The following is a 27,409-nucleotide window of genomic DNA, read 5'->3' on the forward strand; positions in this document are numbered from 1 at the left end:
CACAGTGCCTCTCACATTAAAGGGCGTGACATTTCATTTGCACATGATGTTGATTAAAATATACCCTTATGGTCTCAAGAAAAAAGGAGGTGTAGGCCATTTTTGTACCCTCTGCTTTGGGATATTGGGAGGATATGAAGGGATAAATAGAACATCGGCTGATTGAGGGGATTATTAAAAGGCCCTTTGCTGGTGTTCTGTAGATAAAACCTGAAGATAAAAGTGAATGAAAATCTCAATTTTACCTCATGAAATTGGCCCAGTTTTTAATTGATTATACCACTAGTTTAGAATAGTGCAGTTTAAGTGAAAAGAAAGAATTTTTTTTAATCTTTCAATTTCAGCCGTGAGCATTTGACAGCATTCCTCCTCACAATAGCTTTTAGTACAAATACAACCTGATTTAAATAAAGCCGAATTCAGTCAAAGGCCATCAATGGCAGGTCACATTTACGTCTGTGTCAGGCCACCTGCACCGTGCTGCTGTCTGCTGATGTGTTAGCCCCAGCTGGACTTGTATGATCTGACTCCAGGCCAGGTCTCACCTGCCAGCTCCTATTGGGTCCTCCACTTTTACACTGGCCCGGGGCCTGTCACTGATGGGCAGCCTGCCATCCAGTTTAAACGGCTGGCTTCCAAAGACGTTCATTGATGTCTGTTCTCCTCTGCCTGAAACAGCTTCTGACAAGACATTGAGATGTGTATTTCTTACTTTGTTTCTTCTTTGTCTGTCGTAGAGCGTATAGTTTAGATGTTTATAAGGATCGCATGGATCGTCGTGATCTCCAGCTGATAGAGACCAATGTTGACCTCTGTTTCCACCCATCTGCACAACAGTTAAAGCTTCATGACACCTGTAACTCAATTATATTAAATTAGCACAAAGGGAGATGTGTAGCCATAAAATAGGCATTAACGGTTTACTTTTATCCCCAAGCAGCCAATAAGGAACCAGAAGAGAGTAACATAGTAACCTAATTAAAAGCAGTTGAAATGATACTCAATGACCGCTCAGTTGTTAAAATAGGAGAGGTGCATAGGTTAATCATAGCCTGTGAGCAGCTTCATGTAATAGAACCATATTATGATAATTACTTCACTTTTACTCAAACTTATCTATGTCAATAAAAAATATAGCCAAGCATATGCACAGAGCATGCCTTGGCCTGATCCAATATATCACACCAGACATAACAGCCACTATTCATGTTCCATGCTGACCTGGTTAACACCAACGTGTAAAGGCATTGCAATAATGAGCGCCTACTATTGCTACAAGGTGTTTGATCACTATTATGCCTTACAGATAAGCTAATTTAGCAACCATTATAAGCTGGTTGCCCTTCCACCTTAATAGTATTTCTGTAATTACTGTAGTGACAGCATTGTCCCACATGGTTACACTATTATTGCCCAAGAGGTTGTGTTTAAAGAGCAATGCCGTTATTAGCATACCTTTTGTCATAAGCACATTCAGTAACCTACAAAATGGCTTTATTCACTCACAGTTAAACTAATGATGTGACTTCTAAGTATTCTAAAAATGACCAGAATATACATATCTCTCTACAAATAACCCTTTGCATTCTTTTCAAAGATGTTGATCCCCAATTTCTTATATTATTCCCTTTAATGAACATTCCCATTTTGCAGTACACTCATTTGCATTGTTTTCAGAAAACTGACTGGGTAGGTATAAACATGCATGCTCAGAAAAACTATGTTCTCCAGCAGCCATTCTACCAGGAGCTGGCCACAGTTGCAGTGTAGATATCATAGACTGCCATCGAGTTATGGAGATGGCAGTTATATCATCAACTCCATCAGCATTTCTCTGTGAAACAATTTGCAGTGTCTACAGGGGTAGACACAAACAAATCGTTTTCCTGATATTCCTTTTCCAAGCAGTCACGCTGCAAGGGTCTCTCTCCCAGCTAAAGGTGGGGAGCAGGCCTGCAGAGAAATGGATAGAGCGAGAGAGAATAGGAATACATGGAAAAGGCTAAGAGAGGGAGAGAGAGGGAGAGAGGAAGAAGTGAGCCTAAATTGGGAATCTATTACTGAGGCATCGGTACAGCGGCCCCTTTCTGTCTCCCGTAAACACACAGAAATGTGTTCAAGTGCAGGGGCTTTATAAGTTCCCCCTTCTCTAGAGTAATGTGCTTTGAATGGCTGGTAAAATGGGACTGGGAGAATTTCATTCCCGCTGCCTCCCCAGGCGACTCACCTTTGGCCCACCGATGATATGAGCCCTTTTCTATTTTTTCCACTTTTACTCTCCCTTGTTCCCTCTTTCCATCTGCCCGACTGATGGAGAGGAGGAGAAATAAATGGAGAGCAGTGGCACAGCAGGGGATGGAGGGATGGAAGTGTAGAGGGAGAGGCACAGGGGGAAGAGGATTGCGGTACAGGGCTTATTTATTTAGTGGAATGAGGCAGGTGCGTTATCCACAGCTCAGATTAGCTCATCTGTTTATGCTAAATGCCACACCATGGGAAGGGCGGCCTTGTCACAGGAAGTAGAGAAACCCATTTTTCTCACTGTCTGCTTCTCCCACAGATTGCTGGCTCTGTTCTTTTCACCTGTCAGACCTTTGCTTAGATATAATCAACAGATAACTGGCTTTACCTTTCACTTGCCTTTGTAGATCTGGTTACCTTATAATTTAGCTCGCTAATACATTTGTTTCTTATTTTTCTTGATTCAATTACATGTTAGGATATTGTTTTGGATTTTCCTCTCAATTGATTTTCAAAATATGAGGTAGGGATTTTTGAGCCACCCTGGGTCCCTGTACACCCGAATGAGTGGACTCAGACTAAAGCATGCTTAAGTCCCACTTGGCCCCTATACTAACATGAAGTCATGAAGCCATGGGTGTTGGGTCTCTCAGCACCCACTTAGACATGACTGATGGATTTTAGGGCACAGAAACTCTAGACGCCAAACATGTTGGAGTAACGAAAAAAAACTTGACACACACGCATGTATGATGAAAGTCATAGCTTGGGGTTATGCTAGCCTATGAATGTGTATGTTTTTGCCGCTTACAATCTTTTATGGTAAAACTGTTGTTTAGAGAATAAGTCCACTGTTACATGTCGGACAGAAATCTTTATTGAGAATTGTTTACATGACTAAAAGCAATTTACTATGATGAGGGTTTTCTTTCATCAAAATGTATATCATCGAGTTTAAGTTAGAAAAAAATGTTTATTCATACTTACTGTGACCTTTTACTCTCATCATTGTCAGTTTTCAATTTGCTTTCTGGTAAAATCATAAACATATCACTGCATCTGTGCCCGTCAATGCACCAATTGTAAAGAAACAGCCTAATTTATATTTCAGTAGTTATTTGCATTAGATTAACAATTTTGAAATGTTAGAGTGAGCTAAATAAAATAAAAAGCAACAGAAAAATAAATATTATACCTGTTCTTGTCAAGTAGTGTATTGAATGGTACAAAGAGGTGGTATTCTCCTTTGTTAGCTCTGAACCTGTTCATTACCGCGTGATGTTTCCACTGCTCCAATCTATGAGGAGAGCGTGGCCAAGCTGTGACCTTTCACCCCTTTGTCGTCATGCGGAAAATCCTCTTGATAAGACATGTAATAGCTGAAGCATTATTGCGTATGTGTGTGTCTTTGTGTATCCACCTTGTGCATAGCATGTGAGAGGGTCACAACCTCGCCGCATGTGGGGTTCCCACCTACGTCTTCTTTCCTTTGCCTTTTTTTACTTCAGCTGTGAGACTGATGCTGAATTATTAGAAGATTTTAGGTAATGCCTCCATGATGGCACCATTCACTCCTCCGGTGGCGAGAGTAAATGGAGCAGCCTTTCACAAACAATAAATCCCTAAGGGACCCTTTTCTTTCCTTCCCCCCCCTCACCTCTGAGCACTGGCTTTTCATTTGTTTTATTTACATAGCCGCCTTTATGAGCTTTCATCAGCAGGCCTGCTTATATGGGAAACTAATGGCTTCTTATAGCTGTTATTCAAAAGTGTGTGTTTGTCTGTGTGTGTGTGTCTGTGTGTGTGTGTGTGCGTGCGTGCGCGTGTGTGTGTGTGTGAGAGAGAGAGTGTGTGTATGCGTGTAAATGTTTGTGTGCATGCAGCAATCATCCATATATTTTATGTTGGTTTATCCACCCATTGATTTGTGTGTGTGTGTGTGTGTGTGTGTGTGTGTGTGTGTGTGTGTGTGTGTGTGTGTGTGTGTGGAAGAGGTGTTATAAAATCAACATTTTCATGAAGGAATCTTCTTTTTGTCCAATATAACCCTCCACTTCCCCTTTTCCTTTCTTCTCCCCCTCCCTCCTTTATTCCTGACCTTTTCTCTTTTCCTGTGCCTCCATTTGTCATACCTACATTGCTCATTGATTATCTATCATCACTACAGCACTACTACAAGATATACTGGATAAATACCAAATATGAGTCCTAGATTTTTATTTATTTTCTGACTTTTTTCTTTTAGAGAGGCCTAAAATACTTTTATGCAACACCACTTAGAGTCTGCATCTCTGTTCTCTTTTTTTATCTGCGTCTGTAGCGTGAAACACAAACCGCCCTTGTTTCTTATACAGTGTACATTTGATAAAAGGAATAAGAAGAGCACCCTAACAGTGGAGTCCATTGACTGTGAAATGAATAAATGCATGTTGGAGTGTGTTAGTCGAGTCAGCATTGGTTAACATACAGTTTTCAAAGTGATATAATTAAGGTGTACACGCAGATGTATTAATTAGATATATCATCAGTAATCATTGCTGTGGTAAATTTGACAATTAATCACAATATTGATTTCAGGTTATATCTAACAGTGGCACCCAATAATCCATGTTAAAGTAATTAAAGTATTTGGCCCGATAATTAATGCTTTGTGTTTTTTTAAATCAATTGTAAAAGTTACTTTTATTGTTTCAAATAGGGTTCAGAATTAACCAGAGATGATAGAACAGATCAAAAAAATGACTTCAGTTATTGTTGTTAATGTCTTTAAATAAAGTATGCAAGTAAATGGAAAAGAATAGTTTTCAAGGTTTGAAAAAGCAAAAAAGCCGTTGATGTCTAGTGACTTCCTTTATACAGATAACCATCTAGATTGACATTCAGCCTTGTTTTTTTAACTCCTTTTTTTTCATTAAATGTCAATTTACCAGTTTAAAAAAAATATTTTACAGTGACCAGTAAACTCAGCAAGCAACACATGAATAAACAGACACATTTATGTTGTGGAAGAAATAACACTTCCACCACCTCTGCTCCTCTACTCTCTCTGTTTAACACCCTCTGTGCCCCCCCTCGGGCTGAACAGAAATAGGTCCAGCTTAGGGCCATAATTGGTCTTGATCCTTCGGCTGCAAGCATATTCCAGCGGTGGGTCTGGATGGGGCCCTTGTTATGTGCGAAAAGGTGGCAGGGGAATGCCTGGCCAGTAATTAACAGTGTGCAAGGGACTGTGGAGGAGGAAATTTAAAAGTGAATGGGGGAGGCCAGTTCATTCTATGGCTCTGCTCTGGCTCTCTCTCCGCCTCCTCTGTTTCTCATCTATTCAGTCTTGCCCGTTATTGGAGCTGATGGGTTTATAGAGATTTTCACACTTTTGGAAGTTGGCCTGGCTTTGTGAATTAGTTTTTTGCTTGCTCCCCATTTCGCGCCCTTTGCCCTATACCCTCGCCACACACAAACGCGCTCCCCGGCGTCATTTGTTTTTCACTCAATCCCTTGCTCACTCACTCAGTTCCATTATATATTTTTTATTTAATGAGCATGAACGTTTTGAAATAATCTTGCCAAATAAAGGATACTACAATAAAGCTAAATAAGTAAGCTATTAAAGTTGCTAAAGCTAAAATAGCAGGCTGATCTTCTGTAAATAATCTATGTATAAAAGCTTTGAGGAAGACTGCAATGTGGATGCAATGTGGGTTGTTCAATATGTAGTTTGCAGATATTCTATGAATTACCTGAACTTTTGGAAAAAGTTATTTAGAGCAGCTACTTCTGTGATAAACTGTTGCATGTTAAATTGCATGGGCTGATATTCTTTCACAAATTACCATCCCAAACTTTTCTTTATCATGCAGCAAAGAAAATAGTCTTTTATTCTCATGTTCATCAGCAAATAATTCTCTCACTGTAGCGGAAGAAGTATATCTCTGATTCTAACTCTCAGTGACCACATATTCGCTTGTCTCTAGGTAACCATGTCTTTCTGTATCATCATGTTTGTTAATTGGTTGCCATTCAACCCATATTTAGTCAAGATCCATGTGTGTGTTTTATGTCTGACAGACTGAAGGTCTCACTCACCCACTCAGTTGCTCACAAACTCATTTAGCAAAGAGTTAAGTCTCCATCTTGTATAGATTTAGTCTACACAGTGTTTCCCATGCTGATATGTCTAAACAAACAGTGGATTTGAATATTCTGTAATACAGAACACACACATATTGTGATATCATTTTGGAAATGATGAATGTTATCCAGTTGGTGTACATTTGTGTATGCATTCATGACCTCTTTTGAAAAGTACGTTTATTTTAGTTTTTCAAAGTTATGGTTTGAGAGCCTATGATGTTGTCTTAAGTAGGCAATGGACAACAACAGTGTGTGTGTGTGTGTGTGTGTGTGTGTGTGTGTGTGTGTGTGTGTGTGTGTGTGTGTGTGTGTGTGTGTGTGTGTGTGTGTGTGTGTGTGTGTGTGTGTGTGTGTTAGCCAGGGAGAGCAACAGTTTGTAGTTTGTGTCTGTTTCTCCCCCAGTAATGCCACAAGCCCTCTCCTTTCCAGCCATGCCAGGTTCAGACTAAACATGTTCCTCAAGAAGTGTGTTTATATGGCAGGCAGACACACAGACAGACAGACAGACAGATAGACAGGATGTGGGTTCAGCGATGAGAACATCCTCGACAGCCCCAGAGATTAATGAACGCGGTGCTAAATGAAGGAAGGAGAGGCCTCTAATGAGCCATTGCGGGGAAGCACCCGATATGGGGTTGAAACACTTTCTTGAGGTGTGCGTGTGTGCAAGAAAAAGAGTGTATATGTGTGTGTGTGTATGTGTGTGTGTAGGTGTTTGTGTGTGTGCATCTGTGAGAGTGTTTTAAGTTTGTCTGTTAATGTGCAAGCATGTGTCTGCCTGTGTGTGGTTCTGGGGGTAACAGGTGGGAGGTATGCCATGTCCTGGTTAACAAGAGTGTTATTGTGTTGTTCTGTCCTGCTTGGCTGACCGTCAGCTGTGCGGGGTCATCCTCCTTCCCCCTTAACCCCGGAACACTAACACGCATGCCCGCACACACATAACACACACACACACACTTCAGACACACATACAGACTCAAGCACACACCCAATCACACACGCACTAACAGATTCTGTTATGCATCAGTTGGTGGCCTGTAATTGAATTGGGACATTATCAGTGATATTTGGTGGCCCGATGCACCCCAGTGAAGAGGCATCTGCTCTCTTTTTCCCTGCCACAGAGCTGTCCAAGGCTACAGCCAGTGTGAGACATGGCTTGAGAGGTTCACATACATGCACACACACTACCCCTCACTTCTGCACACATAGCTTCACAAAGTCACTCAAACGGTGCCCCGGGGCTCCCCTGCAGTTCTGTAACACTACCCAACGACAATCCTCCCTCAACTGCTTGCCTGTTTACTTTCTGAAAGAGTTCAATTCTCCCACTTAAAGGATTACCTTACGCTGCCCTGAACCCCCTGCCCTCCCTGCCCTATGCTCCCACTGCAGCACCCCATACACTCACAGATGCAGACAGGCCTGCACATATATGCACTAACACATATACACATGCATGAATACACTTATGCACACATGTCCAATGCCAGGCTGACAGCCACACAAAGACAAGGATGAAAAACCTAGTAGGCCACTGATGCAGATGACCTTTGTCCCAGTTCTACCTTAGTCTCTTCTTCTATTACCTGCCACTGACTTTTCACCAGGGCAAAAAAGAGCTGTCGGGAATCAGGTGCCCCTCTGCTCAGTTCCATATTAATTTAACCAACAAGTTGATTTCATTTTTCCATTTGACTCTATTATGAGTGCCATATTAATTACTCACTTCTTTCAAAGAGAAATCATTTATCGCTATGAATACAAATGATTCATTATCCCCCCCTGAGCCTAACCACACCCCACTGCCACAGTATGTATATTTTTTCCTTTTTTTACGTGAAAGATGAGATTTTTATAAATGTATTTTGTCCTGCAATGTTATCTGAAGTGCTCATGGGAACTATCAAGTTCAGGGAGTGGTGTCGTACCACTCTCCTTCTCTCTTTCTCTCTGCACTCTGAAGTGGAGCTCAAGTGGTCTAACACTCTCCACCTTCGGATACAAAGCACCCCCTCTTGGGTTGGGCGTGGCGATCTAATCAGAGAGGCGGGGACGGGGAGTCGTAACTGACGGACTTGTTTACTAACAGACTAATTGTTGCCCTCCCCTGTGCTGCTCCTTGTAAGGCACTGTATGGCTCTCTGCATGAATCATTGTGTTTCAAGCAAAGGGTAAGATGTGGAGTTTGAGGGAGTGAGAAGGCCAGGGGAGTGTCAGTAACCCCTTGCTAACTCTTAGCATGTGTGTGTGTGTGTGTGTGTGTGTTTGTTGGCTCGTACTGGCAGGTGCATGCTCTAAGCCGCGTCCATCGACATACTCCCAGAGCCTGCTGCGTGCTTGAATGCCCTTTTATTTTAAGAATTTCTATCAGTTATGAGCTACGTGCGGTTCTGTGTTAGCTTTTCTCTTTGTCAAGGAGTTGTTACTGTTTTCTCCTCCTCTAGCCTCTTGTCTCCTGGCTGAACAAAAGCCACATGAAGGTCTGGGGGATTCAGGTTCATAGGCTGTCCACCACCCTCTTAATTATGGTTCTCATAGGGCAGGAAATGCCAGGCTTATGGGGGTTTCAGGCTCAGCACTGTGGCACGGAGATGTCCGTTTTGCTCTAATCCACCTCCCCGGATAAACATTCAACAGGGATTGAGCCACTTTGCACGTCTATTTGTAGCCACACAGTGGGGACTACATTGATACAGATGGATGAAGATGCCCTCATACTTGCACTGACAAACATGTCAGTGCAATACTGACATGTAATTGGATAATACATTATTGGTCATCTCTTGCATTCCAGCATTATTCACACAGGTAGTGCTATTCCTTTAGTAGACATTGACATACATTACCTTTAAAACACACATGCAGCTTGGCACCAGCACATATTGGCACAAAGTCAGTCACACACACACACACACACACACACACACACCTAGGAGGCCCAGTAAATTAACATAATGTCATGCGTGCCCCTTGAAGAATGCAGTAGACAGCTGACTACTAGAGCTTATGAGAATGCTCAGTTGTCAAGAGGTAAGAATTTACATGAAGGTGCCGCATGGCGCCGAATCCAGTTTATGTGCAATGCATGACCCCCACATGCCAGCCAGTGCACATGGTATGTGCATGTGTGTGATGTTGACTTATGTATATGCGAATGTGCCACTTTTTTACCCATTCAACTGTTTGTCTGTATGTGTCTGTGTGTTACATTTGTGCATCTGTTGCATATGCAAGCACTTTTATAGTGCCTTTTCAAGTGAGTGTGTGACAAAAGACAGCCAAAGAAAGCCCGAACAGTCTGTTTTATGTTGCTTTTCTGACCTTGTGAGGTGTGTGAACACACAACCTGTTCAGAGTTTAGCTACACCAGCATGAGGAAATATCGAGCCAAAACATACTTTTCACCTGATGGCATTTGTCAAGTAGGTAAGCCATTTCACTCTCATCTTTAGAGGTCACTGTGTGGGCTGTGTAAGACTCCTCATCCACCTCTGCTTTGCTTCTCCTTTGTAACATAATGGCCAGAGTGACATCTAATATATTAATAGTAGCCATTTTGAAATGAAAACATTAGAGGAAAACCTGAAAAACATCTGTACATGCTTGCTTTTTAATCTTTTTATTAATCTGTTAACATGTTAAATCACAACATCACATGATCCGTCAGGGCTTGAAATGCATTGAAATTGTGAAATATATTCAAATTGTGAAATGTATTCAAATTGTGATAAAAGCTTAATTTTTTTTTTTTTTAAACAGCCTTACCCCATGGTCGCAAAAAATATGTCTAAAGGCTAAACTGTCACAGGCGGTTTGTTTTGTTCCAGGGTCACTCATTTTCCAGGAGGTGTGTGAAATAGCACTGACCCTAGAAAACCCCTGGCACTGAAGTATGGCATGTCACAGGCCAGCCCTATAGCATGGAATACACCCACACACCCACACACACACGCACACACACACACACACACATACATACACAAAGCATATCAACAGGTGGCCACTGTGGATGGTGCACATGCTCAAATAATCAGTATTTTTTCGTAAATACAGATTATTTGAACAACACTGTAATTTTTTTGCGACATTGTTAATGAATTGTATTTGTTCCTGATATTTCAGTTATTTCCTGGATCATTGCTTGTTCCCTATGAGCCAGATGAACGTGGCTGGTAAACTCATAACCTCTTTTAGCTGAACTTGACATCGGTCCAAACAGTTGTCAAGTCTATCCAGAATCTTGAAGAGTTGTGGAGGACGATTTAAATTTATTTTATCTGCTGTCATAATGTTTACAAGATGCAATTGCCTTGCCAGAATCATTGGGCATGTTATCATCTGTTGCTGTTTTTAGCTAGTTTGCAAAGGTTAATGAAACCTGTTAGCTACACTGTATCTCTTCCTACTTTCCACATTGCATGTACTTGCAATACACAATCATGTCAGTGACTGACAGAGAGAGAAAGAGAACATTTTCTTAATATATAATTTCATCATAAAATATTTAATAAGATTTTATATTCTTATATATATACATATTAAAATATTTGTAAAATATATATAAGAATATAACATTTGGAAGTAATCCAGCCCGTACCTGAAACTGCAAAACAAGTCTTACACCCGTTGTGTCTGAGCTCTGCTGCTGAACTGTGTCAGTCTTTCCTGATCCGATGTGAGGTCCTGGGACAGAGGAGGTTGTATGTCTACAGATTGTAAAATCCTCTGAGGGTAATTTGTGATTTTATGCTATACAAAATAAATTAAATGTAATTATGATTTCTGCAGTTAATTTCTGAAATGAATTAGGGCTGATAGAAATAATGCAGTATTATTTGTATATATTCAATTCAGTTTATTTTATATACCCCGAAATCACAAATTACTAATTTGCCTCAGAGGGCTTTATAATCTGTACACATACGACTTCTCTGTCCCAGGACCTCACATCGGATCAGGAAAAACCCTTTCACAGGGAAAAAATGGAAGAAACCTTCAGGACAGCAACAGAGGATGATCCCTCTCCCCGGATGGACAGAAGCAATATATGTCATGTGTACAGATGAACGTCGTTACAGAGTTACAACACATTTAATGAATATGACAATGTATGAATAATTAGTAGGCAGGGGAAAGGACCCAAGACCAGCTTCAGACACAGCCAGGTCCAATGGACCCTTTGAGACGTGAAGTCACAAAGACTCCGGAGGATATTGAAGTGGACGTTACAATAATCAATATATCAGTCTGAGAACTCTTACTCAACCTCATTGTCTCGTCTATTTTGGGTATAAGGTTGTCCAAGAAGACTATGTGGTAATTTTCCAGATAAGTTAAATCACCTTATTGTCATGAGTCAGTCCTCACACAAGTGCAACCCCCCCAAACCAGTTGTACCCAGTGACTCAACTTCCCACCTCACTCTGTGTCTCTCACCCTTGCTTCACCAAACTTGCTCAACCGTGCCTCCCTTGAGACACAAAGCCATTTCCGCTCTCTTCCCCACTCAACAAATATGCGCTTTGGAGTACTTCCCAGAATACTTTGGCATGCACCCATGCCCACTCCCAATCTGCTTCCTTGTTTGACACAGGTCCAGATGACAGCGAGGGGGCAGTGAAGGTGGCGGACGGTACCCTCATATACCTCACTGTCAGGGTGCAACAAACCCCTGAGAAAGAAAAACAGTTGAAGATAAAATAAGAAAGGCTGGAGAAAGAGAGACTTACCTCGTGCCCTCTTCTGTGTAACATGGCATTAATGTTTGGACACAGTTGGTTCTCTGTGGAAAGACAGCTCAAAGTGAGCCTCTGCCTAAAAATATCCATTCTGGGTCTGATTTTCTGCCGAACCACCGCTTTGAAGTTATGAACAAGTGATGAGAGACTGGAGGAGAGTGAGATGAAAGAGAATTGGGAAGGGTGAGAGGGGAATGGGAGACGGATGTGTGGGGCAGGTAGTAGTGGAAGAGTGAGTCGGTGAGGGAATTATGGGATGAAGATGGGACATCATCAGGTCAGCATGTGACTCATCTTTTCCTCATGAACCCATGATGGAAAGGCATTTGGAGACAGGGGACATTTAGTCTGATTGCTTAAACTAAAACATGTTGCACATAATGCTCTAACAAAAGCTCAAACTGAGGGTTTTCTTTTATCAGACAAAGTAGGTAACAATGTATAATGCTGAGGGTTCCAATACCCTCTAAATGTGCTGTTTCAGTATAGTTTACTTCAGAGAATAGCTTGACACAAAGGCCAATGTTAATTTCCACATCTGTAGAATCATTTATTGAAGCCACCTCGCAGAATTTCAGGAGCAGGACCACTCCTGAACCGTGCCACTTCCTGCAATGCCCGCCTAACCCGTTCCTCCTGTTCCGCTCTCGTATCCAATGCCCCTCCCTCCCTTCCCTGTTCTTCCTCCTCTCTCTTTCTCTCTCCTCTACGCAGGGTCCTGAGGGGGTTCGGCGTGCCCCACAATGTATTTGGCTAAGCGGACGAGCTACACAAAGTGCAAGCCTCTCATCTCAAAACACATTTACCTTTAATAAATCTGTTAAACGCCTCTATTTGATGGTGTGGTCCTTGCTAGGACCATTTAGTCGTTCAACTGTCACCCATTTACCGACGAGTAACTAGTATTTGCCTCTAGTTAGAAGTAGACTCTTTAATGTCATCAATACTTTCCTCAGCAAACTTCTCCTTTGGTAGCCCCCTACTCAATATGTTCATCCCTCTCTCAGTTTGTCAAACCCCTGTTTGTCCTCTCATCCTCTCTCACACGCAGCACTTCAAAACTGCTTTCTATGGCTTCAGCAATCTCCCTGTAATGGTGTTTTTAAGTGGCCTGTTTGCATAGAGGGTCTATGGAGAGAGAGAGAGAGAGAGAGAGAGAGCCTGTGATAGAGCCAGTGACTAAGTGGGGCTTGTTACAGTGACTGAGCTCATATTCAGAGCCCAGTCATCCACTGGGGGACTGGCTGCTACTGTAGTCTGGCTATGGTCTCTGAGCTATCACCAGCCAACACAGTTTTAGCGGTCTACTGTAATGTGACACTTGGGGATTTTTCAAAGTGTGACGGCTATGTAGGCTCCTTGTACCATATGTACTAAATGCAGCATTTAATGCCTTTTATATGTATGTCTGCATTTTTCACGTGTGTGTGTGTGCATTTCTGTGTCCCCCGGGTGTGTGTGATAAATAATACTTGCATTTGTGTCTGAATGTGTGTATTGAATATGTGCATGCATAGTAAACATAATTTCTTTGATTTGATTGTTACCACAATAAGTCCACCTTAGTGTCCCTAAATAATGACTTGTTCTCTCCCTTCATCTCTGCTTTAGATTTATTTCATGATTTCCTTCAAATTTTTAGTGAAGTTATTTGCTCTTACTTGGCCATTGATAAAAGCTACATTAAAGCAGAGTGACTTTGATGCAGGGGAGAGGAACGTTTGGCAATGAGCCTTGATGAGACAGCCGGCTGGCCAGCCAGGTTTTCATTAGATGAATGCTGTGTGGGACTCAAGCCAGATAAGATGGGCGCCAACATACTGGAGCCAACCAATATAGTTATAGCAAGGTGCTCTCTATTTTACTTCCTCTACGTCACTGTCTGTCTTTGTGGAAGTCACTGTCTGTCTCTCCATCTGTAGAGGGAGTAAGGCTAGCCCAAACAGCTTCCATGCCCTTTGCAAATCAACACACCCAGAGCAGCGATTTCCATAAAGATGTCTGGGCCCAGCTTTGCTTAAGAATAGGTCGACTCATATAGGTAGCTTAGTAGTGCATGCCAGAGAGAGATCCAAGAGGCAGAGAGACATGAAGAGACACTGAATGAGAAAAACGAGTCAAAACAAAGAAACGATGTTAAGACATGGGATGCAGAAATATGAAAAATACATGGTTAAATTGTCGCTGTTGACATCATCATATGATTTGTAGTATACACTCGAAGTCAACAGATATTTTTTTATATACATATCTATTTGCAACACTTCCTATTGTCCACATTTCTTAAATTAGTTGAGCACTCACAGGTTCTATCTTCATTAAGTGTCATTAAAAAGAGTGCTAAAGTTATACATATACTGTACATACTTGTCACAGGGAATAATCTGCCCGATTGCAGTTAATGATACATTGACTACCCACTAGGCTCAACTCAAACATTTCCCTTTTATGTTCAGCTATTTTGGGTCTTGCATTCCTTTGCCAGGGCCCCTTGACCTTGTCAAAGACATGACCCCAAGAACTAAATGAACCATACACAGTAGCATCCATTCACCCATTTGGTTTGTACCTAGCAGTATGGATGGAGTTTGTTCATACTCGTGTGATTGCATACAAGCTGTTGATGGCATCAACATTAACCTGTACCTATAGATTCCTTTGAGTTTACAGGTGGGATGAACAGTTTGATGCACAATCTTGATTATACAGTTTGTAGAGTTTGTCTGTGAATTGTAACATGGCATGGCAAGTCCTCGAACCGATTGTTTTAACTTCTGAGTGCTCGCATGCGTGTGTGTGTGTATATGTGTGTGTGTGTGTGTGTGTGCGTGCGCGTATGCGTGTGTGTGTGTGTGTGTGTGTGCGTGTGCGTGTGCGTGTGTGTGTGTGTGATTTGACAGATAGCTGATATCTATCGGGGTGTTAAGCTGATTAGTGTGAACTGTGGCCAGGTTCATTTGCATATGTTTCTTATCTCATTAGATTGGTATCAGCCTCTGTCACCATGCATGGCCTCGACCGGGATGTCTTCGTACCTCGCGTTTGAACACGCTCATACACACAAACACAATCACCCTTGAAGCCCCTGGCTAACAACAACACTAACGTGTGACACCAGCCAAGAAGTGCAAGCTCCTCATCTCCCCTTGTCACCAGCTCTACTCTACCGCTGTCACAGCAACACACCACGTCTTCTCCTCGGGCTCTCTGTGTCCCTGGTCTTATCAAGGTCAATAACGTGCATCTCTTACTGCTATCTCTACACTGTCATCCTTCTTTTTTTCTTCTCTTTTTCCTTTGTTAATCTTGGATTCTTTTTTTTGTTTATTTTAAATACTGGAGAAAAAACTGAATCATTGCTAAGTTCAATCACACCCACACCAATTGGTGTTTGTTTTCAGATATTTCACGGTTCAAGTGCTCAACACAAAGGACATTTCCAGAGTAGCCTAATGAATCCAGTCAAACTGAATGCAGATCATTCTAAATAATGAAGGTTTTCATGAGGTACACACACTTAAGTCTAGCTTTCCAAGTGGCAGCTAGTATCCCCTACTTTCCCATCACTTGAACCCAGCCCTTCGGTTTTGGAAAACAGACACATTAATATTGTCAATTGAACCCCATGTACATTTATAGAAGAATTATCAGGCTGACCATTAGACTATCAAAACTCATGCATCAGCATGACCCTTTATTTATGAGTGCTGTTCTTTTGACAGATTTATTGACAAATAACTATTTATTGTAAGATTAATAAGTTCTCATTCCGGAAGAATCCTTGAGCTTGTATTACAGTGCCAGCCTTGTTACTTTGAGTCTTTTGATGAGAGTCCAAGAGTAGCTTTCACTAGCTACCACTTCTGTTGTTTTGTCAAGCAATGGGGATGTTTAAAGAGTCATCTCACACTCCGACTACATAACTTTTGATTTATTAGCATACCTTCCATACCAAGGACAGCATTAAGACTTTCTTTTGTCAGTTCATTTTTAAGCCGGACCATGGATACTGATGGAGACATACTTTATATCATTGCTTGTTCAGCCAGTGGAGACTTCGTGAGGTCATATAGGTCACATACTACTACTGGTTAAAAGCAGATTTAAATAAGTGAGTTTTAAGTGCTGTTTTGAAACTGGTGAGTGAATGTCTGAGGTGCTGGGGAGGGAGTTACAGAGGCAGGGGGCAGCAATGGAGAAGGGCCCGTCCCCCCAGGTCTGATGCTCAGTCAGAGGGGGGTAAGGTTGGCGTCAGTGTTGGTGTGGTTTACAGGGTGCTAAGGTTAGCACACGTCTACCTACAGAAACGTCAGCATCACTACATTCAATAATAATAGTTTTAGTAGTATTACCAACTGATAAAAAAGAGAGAGAAAATTATCTTTTCACTTTTTTCCGTCAAAAATTGAGAGTGTAGCATTTCAAATGCTTCGTGACAGGATGGGGCTCATGCACCTTGAGAGTGGGAAGAAAATAACATGCGATAAGAGTGGGAGAGATAGTTAATTGGCTTCGAGCAATTTTCACAATATCCATATTCTCATATTCTTTCCCCACGTGTTGCTGAACAATAAAGTGAGACGATATACAGTAAAAGAGGTCCGGATTCCATATCGTCTGATTAATAAAACCACAAAACTATTTATTCGCAACCAGCATGTCGGCTAGCAGAACAATATGTTGTCAAGCTTTAATTAATTAATTAATTTTACAAGTAACTTTAAACAGGAAAATTATCTCAAAACTGACCTTGACCCCGTGATGGTTGATTTGCTGTGAGGAATCCTGCCCTTTACTGAGTTGGAGCCAAACAGACCAACAAACAGAACACTGTGTAAGGACAGTCCACTGTGGGGCATTACTGAAAGGAACATAGTGTCAAGCTCAATGTGTTACGCATGAACCATGACATCACTAATTTTAATCTTTGAAGTGTCATTTCTAATTTTCATATGAAACATTAATGTCCTTTTATAGCAATATTAGAATGGTGGGTGCAGAGGAAGTTTTATGTTCAATATGTTTTATTCTGAATTATACTTCTATTTACTTTTTATTCATAAACCACGACTATGCAATGGAGAAGAGATGCGGCCTCACTGCAGGAGTAACATGTACAGTATTAGAGGTTACTTTAAGTTGGCCACATTAAGAATATGACATTATGATTTTTGTAGTGATTTACTACCAAATAACAACCACCCCATTTTGGTGTCAGTAGTTTACTTCTCACTCCAACTTTATTTTACACAGTTTTGCAAATTGCCATAAGGAGATGAATCAGTCTGTCAGTCATGTCAGCCACTTTCGATGTGATGGAAATGTATCCCTGACCTCTCTTAAGTAAAAAGGAGTAACCAGATTTTTACAAAAGACAGTCCCACAGTTTGATTTTTTGCACTGTTACATGTTCTCCCCCCCCCGAACGATGAAACAAGTACATGTACATGCCTGCGGGTTAACTGTTAGTAGGAGTTAGTGGGGAAAAGAGAGCTGCAGAGACAGCACCTCACATCTCTGTTCCCTTCAAGAGGCTAATGCTTTATTTATAACACTGCACCCCCCAGGTGCACACCTCAGGTCCCTGCACAGCCCCTTCTCTTCCCCACAGGTATACTCTGCGCCTCTGCCTCGTACTGCGCTACCTAGCGCACCTTCACATTCCTTTCCTTTCAACATCCCACTCCTGCAGCTGGATAAGAGGAGGAAGTTGAGGAGATAGATACAAAGACGTGGTGTGACGCACATACAATCTGCAGACTGAAGCGGTTTCACAGCCATGGTCTCCAATGTCTCGCTGCAGCTCTCTCGTGTGTTGGAGAGAAAGAATTGAATCCCCTATCCTCCAGCCCTGCTCACTCCCACCGAGCTGAAGAGATGCCACAGAGGAGAAAGAGAGAGCGAAAGATGGAGAAAAAGAAATGTGGAAGAACACTAAAGGAATGGAGAAGTTGAATTGAAGGGGAGGGGAGTAGAGAAGACAAAGATGTGTGTGTGTGTGTGTGTGTGTGGGGCAAGGGGGGGGGGGGGGGGGGGGGGGGGGGATTGAAGAGAGCATGATAAAAAAGGAATGAAAGAGTCTCCCTCTTTTTAAACTTGGAGATGCTCTATCCCTTCTTCTCACTCCAACCTGCAATTCTGGGTCACTAGAGACATTTAAACTGCACTTATAATTAACAGCTATTTTTAAACAGGGAGGCAGAAGTGGAGCGGTGGCGAGGTACAAAAGCATTAAAATTGCCCCAGATTCGCTATTGAATAGGACACATCAAGGCAATATGCTGGCAGATCAAAGTGAGCGAGGAGAAAGGAGACAGGGCCGATCAGTGGGGATAAATTGTTCCCTTTATAATGGCATAAGAATAGACCTCTTTGCAGCTGAAACAATTTAATAACTGCATTCATTACCTCTGTCCAGCCTGTCTCTCTGTCTGTCTGCTACACAATGTGCAACTGCTTTTGCCATGCACTACCTCTCTTTGTCTCTCTTTCCCTCTTTCTCTTTGTCTTCCAAACTTATCACCTCATCCCTTTTCTTTCTTTACATCTTTCAGTCCTCGTTTTGTCTTCTCCTCCCTCTGCCCACCCTCCGAGCATCCTCCACCTTTTTCTCCAGCCCCGTGTCCCCATCGTGTTGTTCCTGCATGCTCCAGCAGCAGAGGTTCCACTGAGCCGACGCGCTGCAGGCCCCACAATGAAGATGTGCAATGTCTGACACTCTTGGAATGAGAGCCCTAATAGAAGGGGAAGCGGTTATCACAGAGCTCCCCCAGGACCAGCCTCTGTGTGCCTGACGCTAATTATGGCGCATGCAAATGAATGTGCAGCATTACAGTCAGGAGGACTGCCTGACTCAGTGTGTGGAGGGTTTTTGTGTCAGTGCATGTGGTTGAGTTTTGCGTGAGTGTTAGTGTGTGTGTGTAGTGTGTGTGTTAGCTTGTTTTTATATTTAAAGGTGTGTGTGTAGTTTTGTGCGTGCGTGTCTGTCTCTGCACAGCCGGAACAAATCGCCAGGCCAATCCCCTTTTACTTTTTCACTCCCACAATGGTTTAGATACTTACACTGATTCATTCTTTTTTCTTTTATTCATTAGTATAGACTCAAGGCCATGAAGGCCATGCATCAAAGATTAGGATGAAGGAACAAGCAATAACAGAACCCCTCTCGCTCCCTCCCTCTCTCTCTCTCTCTCTCTCTCTCTCTCTCTCTCGCTCTCTTTCTCTCTCTCGTGCTCAAATGTGAGGTTGAGCAGAGAGGATTTCACAAGAGGATTCCTATAAATATGTCTCCCTCACATTCACAAGCAGCCTTTCCAAGAGGGCGTATTTATTAAAACCATTTTGTCTTCCCTTTGTGCCCTTTGTATGCTTGTTTGTGCGTGCACATGTGTGTGTGTGTGTGTGTGTGTGTGTGTGTGTGCACATGTGTGTGTGTGTGTGCACGTGTGTGTGTGTGTGTGTGTGCACATGTGTTTTTGCATTTGTGTGTGAACGCACATACATAGTTTCTGAGTACGTTGATACACATGTGTATCGTGTTTGTATGTGTTTATTTGTGAGAGTTTGTAGACGTTTAATTGTATTTTCACATTTCAGTATGTGTTTGTGCCGGCACCTTTATGTGACAACCCCTATCTGTTTTTCCCATCGTTTTCTGTGTGTGTGCATTTATATGTGTGTGAGTGTGTCTCTGCGTGTTTGTGTAGTCTATATGTTGGCCATCTTATCTGCCCATTAGCCTCTTGTGCCCTGACCAGTATTCCCTCTCTCCCTTCCTGCTTTCTCTAATGGGTAATTTAGCCATGCTTGCCTGACATCTAGCCTATTCCTTGTTTAGTTGCCATGGCTACGCAGGCCTATGGATTGCTCCCTTGCTCCCTTGGCCTTGCTGTGGATGCTATAGATGTCTCAAATATTATAGGGCAGAACTGCTAAATACAGCACACAAACAACCCATCACACATGCAGACATTCTGTGTAGACAACATGAACAATTAACTCTGATTTGAATAAAGATGAATCTCTTTGCTAGATAGAATCTCTGACTCAGATAAGCACTAAAATTGACAGTAATCATAAAAGTGATAGCGACTGAGTTTTGATGACAACATAACAAATGCAAGCATTGGACCCGAATAATACTCTCACTCAGAAGTATTATAGTTTTATTTTACTGCGCTGTATATTTTATAGGGTTATTTCCCTGTTATGTCAGACCTGAGATGGCTGGAAGCAGCAACCTGCTGATAGATGAGACTCTTTTTGTCTTCCCAAAAAAATCAGAACTCCAATCCACAACCAAGACACCTACAGAGGCCAAGCTAGATGAGTCAGTTTGGAAGCATACGTACATGGGGGCATGTGTTCATTGTGTGTGTGTGCACACACATTTGTGTGGTATTGATTTTTTATTTTCATTTTCTTAGTGGAATATTTCTGTATTTAAAAGTTTGTACTCCTCTGCCTAACAACAAACTTATTGTACTGTCATTAGCTTTGTGAGGTCACTGTATTAGATGCAGAGCTATATGCCAGCGCTTCTCTCTACAAAAGTTACAAAAGCACATGGGAGGATGAGAGGAAAAACAGCAGCTCTGGATTTGGTCTCTCTTTCTCATTTATTTTGCAGGACTTGGAAGTTGGAGGTGGAGGGTTGTAGCAAGGGGCTCTCGGGTCAAAACAAACAAACGTGCTTGAAGTTTCATGCTTTTGCAGGCGATATTATTGTCTTTGAAGTTTCCACTATCGAGAGCAAAGGATCGAGGCAGAGGCAAACGGGTATAGAGAGAGTTAGGATAGGGAGAGCAGCGAGGGAAGGAGAACAAGTTATAGAAGTGTGAAGCCCTTGAGTTGAAACTGTGCCTGCCTGGGCCTACAGAGAGCAGATGACAGTAGCTATGGTTTCTTTTGCGGAGCTCACAGTACTTTTGCCTTACATAACCCCTCCCATTGTGCTTTTTCAATCATTTGGGGAGAAATCTTAAGTATGCACTTTAAAAGTTAATGCTTTCATGTGTTCGGAGAAGGGGGAAGAGAGGGGGCGCATCACAGATCACACATAAAGGAGACGGCTCTGACAAGTTTTCAGAATATCGACAATTATAATATTCTATAAGGTATATCAGCGGAGTTTAACTATGTGCAGCAGTATTTTGGAAAAGACAGAGAAAAGATAGACAGTGAGAGACACGTATATTATTTTAAAAGCAGATGCAAGCAGTGCAAACTTAGACCGTCCTACTTTTTACCCCTACCCCCATTCCGGATTCCCCTGAAGGTGCCCCTTACCCCCCTCTCCCCTCCTCTTGCTTCTCTGTGAGGTTAAAGCGCACCTTCCCACTAAAGGGCTCAGGGGTCACGCATCTGCATGTGAAATGTGAACCCGCTGACATTCCAAGGCAGCCCTAAGCCGTGCAGTCCTTTTGTTCACTACGGTGCGAGTGTCAGGCCTAACAAGCCCACTAAAGGTCTCTGACAGAGTAGAGAGAACGACAAGGAGAGAGGGCGGTGTGTTATTGATGCCCTCTGCAACAATCTGTTTTCACAAAGGCCAAAGTATGAGAAAAGAAAAGTATTATTGCTCTAAATGGGAACACAGATCTTATCGAACGACCGCTAAATGTTGGCACGAGCTGGCTGTAACCCGAAATGCTTTGGGTATGTTTTAAATGGTAATGTATGGAGGGCTGAGGGGGTCTATATATATCGAATAAGGTCATGGCAACCATGAAAAAACAGTCAGGTTTCCTTGACAACAGTGGAGACCTTCGTGACTGCGAGACCAGGGTTGGCACCGGAATTGTTTTTAACTGCAGGAAACTGCAATACTGGTTGCATACTGGTCAGCCCTCTGATTTTTGTATCCTCAAAACTTGATTAAACCTTGAGTATTTAACCTATAACAGAAGGCTTCTAGGCAGACATCAGATGACATGCAAGCACTTTTAAATCAGGCAGCACACAGAGGTCCTATGGCAGGGCCAGGGTCCTCTCAGCCTGTGAATTAAGTTCTGAGGCACAAAGGGCAGCTATTCACCAGGCAGTGATGGACTTCACACTAGCCTTTATGTCCTCACTGGCAGAGAGAGAGAGAGAGAGAGAGAGAGAGAGAGAGAGAGAGAAACAACTTGTGTGAAATAAGTATAAAACATAGACACTGCTCAGGAATTACTAGTATGGATTGGCAACCATTTTATAGTAGAAAGTAATGATTACGTCAATTAATGTGATGGAAGATATTCCGAGACATGTTTCGTATTTTCAAAGTCTTTGTAGTGTTGCATGTAAAAAACATTCAAGAGCAGATAATGGTTCTTTACCAGATAATATGGTACCCATAATGTGTCAGCATTAGATGGGATACACACGCTTTAAGCAAATACAAAACAAGTAATACTCAGAACTTTTGATATAGTCTTGATGCTGATACATGTTAGAGGTCACAGTGTGTCCTGTTGACAAACATCTAAAATGTCATACCCATGCACACTTCCATACATATACAACAACACACAATCACGCACAGCTCTTTTCACTGTACACTTTTACTTACTCTAACATATTGTAAGTAGGGCCTTACACTCCCATCCCACATTCCTTCCCCTGGGGAGCCCGGTGCTGTGTGAGTGATTAAGTTAGGTCTCCTACATTAGAGCTGTCCATCCATCCGGTTTGCTTTTCCAAACACATCCATCCCAGTCCTAGTTAAAACACTGGGGGATCTCCTCCACTCCACCTCCACCCCCCAAAGTCTTTTATGATGTCCATAAAATGGAAGAGTGCAGCTTTACTTGAACTAATAATATCTGAGCTTACAGGGCCGTGATTGATGATCTTTAAAGCCAGCCCGATCGGTCTCATCTTTCTTCAGATTTTTATCACTGACTTGTTTGCAGTCATGTGCAATCACAGGCACCGGGAGAGGTAACAAGTGCTTGATGTATGATGCTTGAGCCACTTTTGTCAGCTGCGCATTTCCCTTCTCTCCCTCCGCTTTTGTTTTGACTTTTTATTTTCTATTTTAACCCCAGGCTTGTATTTGTTGCCTCTCTCGAATTGTTTGCAGAATGTTGGTTTTACTGTGTTCTCTCTCTCTCTTTTTCTCTCTCTCTCTTTCTCTTTCTCTTTCTTTTCTTTCAGATGGTGGGAATGTCTTCTCCTGGGGGATGGGCCAAGAGGTGAGCCAAACATTTTTTCCACTTTAGCCTTGCCAGGAGAGGCATACTTAGAACAATATAAAACATATCACACCGGTGTTCTTCTTCTCTGTTTCTCACATACACACTCACACAGCTTCCATTTTTAAGACATTTTGAGATTTTTAATTTTTCTTCCTGTAGAGATTAATAGATTTTAGGGGGGCAGGGGGGAGGGGATCCGTGTCCGAGCTCACCTTTCGAGCACTTAATATCCTTCATAGTTTCCCAAGAATGCACATCTTTTTTAATTCTATATATCACCTTTATGGGAGCTACTGTTTGGCCATTCAACTCCACTGCTTCACATGGTCACAGCAGTGAATCCTCTACTGTAGTTTATGTGCATGCCCCTTTCAATGTACATAGCCACAAGTATGTGCATGTGAGGCTGTGTGTGCGTGCGTGTGCATGTGTGTGTGTGTGTGTGTGTGTGTGTGTGTGTGTGTGTGTGTGTGTGTGTGTGTGTGTATTCGTTGGCCCTGTTTTGTCTCTCCCCCTCTGCTAGATAAAGAATCCCACCTGTCACAGAGGATTGTTCTGGCCTTTCATTTAAGACGTTCTTAAAAGGGGCGCATCATTACACAGCCCTCAGACAGAGCCCACAGAGTGTAAAACCTAGGCCCACCTCAATCCCTCTGTTCCTCTCTCTCTGATTCTTTTTCCTCCCAGCTTTGCTGTTTATCTCTGAGGTCGTTTGAAACCACGGCCAAAATGTGATCACTTTTACGACATGACAGAGGGGATGACGCTTTGCCAGGATAGTGAAACAAACATGTAGGTGAAGGTTAGAGAGCCGGGGAGCAATGAAAATGTTAGACATCAGTTGTTATGGGCTTTGACGTGGCCTTGGCTTCCACTCCACACTCTTACAGGGTGGCTTCTGGTCTAACTAGACTCATTGGATTTTCATAGGCGTTCTTGCATCTATATAACTCTATATTAGTCTCTGCAAGGGCACTGTCTTGTTCTCTTTCTCCCCTCATCATGTTCTCTCGTTTTCCTCTTCCTCCATTTCTCCTATCTTCCTGCCCTCTCTCTCTCCTCTGTCGTGGAGCCGTTCTGATGATTGATTGTTTCTCTGTGCAGTCTGACAGGATGTAGCACACTCTCGGCCCCAGGGGCCCCGAGCAGACTGCACCACCTGATTAAGACTCTTCCTGTAATCAGCCGCACAGTGCCACACCAAAACTATACTCCCGTCAACACGTAAAGAAATGAGAAAGGTTCCACCTCCTGAAAGATAACACTTTGTTTGTCACTGTCGAAGAAGTGAGATGAGGGGCCATCATAAACTTTTTTTATACTAAGCTGATAGCTTTCTCTCTCGGGCTTAAAGGCTCTTATGTATCAGTAGCAGCAGAAAAAGTAGAAAAGCAAAAGGTCTTAAACCTAATAAAGTTTTCCGCGGCCTTACCAAAGTAAACTCAGGCAGCTTTAACCCTATTACAGCTGGTAATAGTATTACCGATAGAAATCTCGTTGTTTTCCTCCTATTGAGAATAAAAGACGGACGGCCTGTGCTGTATCACATGATTGAGGTGAGAAGGAATTTGAATGATGTCAGAGAGAGCGTGCCACAGCCAGAATCAATATGGTAACATTATAACAGGAGTAGCAAATAAGTGTTAAAGGTAGAAGGAGAACAGAATCAAAATGTCAGACTTTTTGTGGAGTAAACAATCACTTCCCTCTTTTTTTATTATTAACGAAAATATAAAATGTTCAAATATAGATTGTCATCACTACCATTATGGGTTATTAAATTAACCATTAAGCCAGTTAATGCCATCAACCCAATTCCAGACAAATATATCCTCAGTTAAAAAAGTCATGTCTCGATTCCTAATGTCAGCTGTGTGACAAGAGGGTCAACTGTCTGCTAAAGTTGAGTTAGATACTTTAACTGGCCAGTGGCCAGAGAGCTGAATTGACATGACATCCAATAGACTCGACTTCTAGTGCAAGCTCTCAGCATCCTAAATAATTAGGTAGAAAGCAAGGAAAGAAAATGCTCTCACACAAAAGCAGATGACGATAGTACAGAAATGAGCTACATAATACAGTGTATATGCATTACCAATGAATTCCGAAACTACAAAACAAAACTCCTTCTAGAAAAAGTAATTTGGTAATCGGGGAAACATTCAGCACGACAGGAAAGTGGTCTCTTAACAATGAGCGTGACTAACCAAAACGTACAGTGTGTGCCTGATGAACAAATAGTCAACAAAGCATGCATGCCTGACATGAAAACAGATTACACATGAAAGAAAAGCACAAGCACTTTTCTTTGTCGTATGTCGTTGCTTTTCACACTCAGGTGAAATGTGTTGTTGGTAAATAGGTAGTGACGATGTGTAACATGTGTTTATGTCAGTCTGGTGATTGCAACCCTGTCTGTAATATAATGATGAGGGGGACTCATCAGGCATGGTAAATAATAAGGGAGCTTGTGATGGTGGAAACCCCTGGGCTTGGTTCCAACACAGTTCAGGCCTCATCGAACCCTGGGCCTGTTCCAAATTGATGCTAATATGTTCTGGGCTGCTACAGTAGAATACAATGAGTGTTATTGACACCCTGGAACTACAGTTCTGCCTCTGTGTGAAAGAAGAGAAGATGAAAACGAAAAAGAAATGTAAAATAAAATGTGTTTGTGCATGTGTGTAAGGGTAAAGCACATGAGTGTGTTTGTATATGAAGAATGTGTCTATGCATGGGCATTCTTGCAAATGTATGTATGCATAGTGTTAGCATTGTTGCCCGTGGGTGCGTTCGGTATTTCGCCGTGCTCACATTTATATCTGTCTATGTTTTCCCTTTCCCTTCCTGCTGATGCCATCAGTACACACATTGTGACTGATGACAGTCGTTGCCACTGTCTGATGCTCTGCTGCTTAATGTCCTTTTTGTTTATTAATTAACTGCAGGACATATATGCTGAGAGACACCTATTGATTCTACTGCTGCATTAATTGATGTTGTGCTTCACTAATCATATTGTTGCTGTAAGATCATTATAGGCCTCTGTGTTCTCTTTGTGGTGGAGGATTGTGTGTTAATATATTGTGCTGTTCTTAGGTTTGTGGGTTAGGTGTTAATCTTTTTATTTGTATTTATTATGTGATAGTGTATTGAGACTAAGAGAGTGACATCGGGAGAAGTCACAAGGAAATCCTGACAATCAAGGCTCAAGGCTAAATTTCAGGTTCCAACGTACTCATAATGCCTTCTTTATCAAAATGAAATATGCCATTTCTAAATGTAAACACCATAGGAATATTTAGTATGTCCATTATATTGTTATATAAGTAAAATATATTTATATTGTTTTGAAAAGCAACTTCCACTGAAGTTAGACATTAGAACCAAATAGTGAAAACATTAGCGACATTTAAAAAGAAATAAAATCCAGACACATGAAATAAAGTAAGCCTGGATTACATTGTAGAAATAAAGTAAGCCTGGATTACATGGTAGAAAATAGGCAGCAGCACTTTGACAGCTAAACAAAGGTGAGAGTGTCCTCTGATATTAAACCCTATTCTTCTATCATTGAAACAAACAGATTCTAGTGTTTGTGTATATCTGACTGCCGGAGGCTCCCTTGTGAGTCTGACCGGGGGTTACAGTGTAACCAAAGCGTCTGTCTCCTGCTCACCACCCAGATCAGTCTGTTCAGCTTGACTGGGCCCAGTTGTCTTGGTTTCATACTGACGAATGTCTGGGAAAGGTCTGTCTGGGGTTCAAGTACATTAAAGTCATCCGCTCCCCTCCCACTGAGCACCAACACAGATGGCTCCAGATGCAGCTGGCACAGCATGGAGCAGCACCTGACAGTGCTCATTCACTCAGACACACACAACAATACACACTTACAAGTACAAACACATGCAGACGCACAAACTCAGGTGCACAAAGGTATGGACACATCTGCTCACTTACTGTACCTAACTGCAAGTAAAATCACCCGCACACACACATTGATGGGAGCACATACACTCACAACTATAAATACATAGACACACACGCTCACAGCAGGAACATATGCTGCCACGCATCTACAAATCCGCACAGTAGCGCACATACAAATAAGCA

General features: G+C 42.1%; 1 protein-coding gene across 7 annotated transcripts in view; it reads left to right on the forward strand.

The window, feature by feature from the left end:
* The window catches only part of LOC117736828 (ultraviolet-B receptor UVR8-like), a 276,608-nt gene that overhangs the window by 235,194 nt on the left and 14,005 nt on the right, over nucleotides 1-27,409 (forward strand). For all 7 annotated transcript variants that reach the window (XM_034542421.1, XM_034542417.1, XM_034542418.1 and 4 more), the window contains one exon: nucleotides 23,253-23,290. In XM_034542421.1, the coding sequence (XP_034398312.1) occupies nucleotides 23,253-23,290 (38 nt within the window). The remainder of the gene's footprint in view (nucleotides 1-23,252; nucleotides 23,291-27,409) is intronic.

The sequence above is a fragment of the Cyclopterus lumpus genome, chromosome 9 (assembly GCF_009769545.1).
Source record: "Cyclopterus lumpus isolate fCycLum1 chromosome 9, fCycLum1.pri, whole genome shotgun sequence".
In the NCBI taxonomy this organism is placed as follows: Eukaryota; Metazoa; Chordata; class Actinopteri; order Perciformes; family Cyclopteridae; genus Cyclopterus; species Cyclopterus lumpus.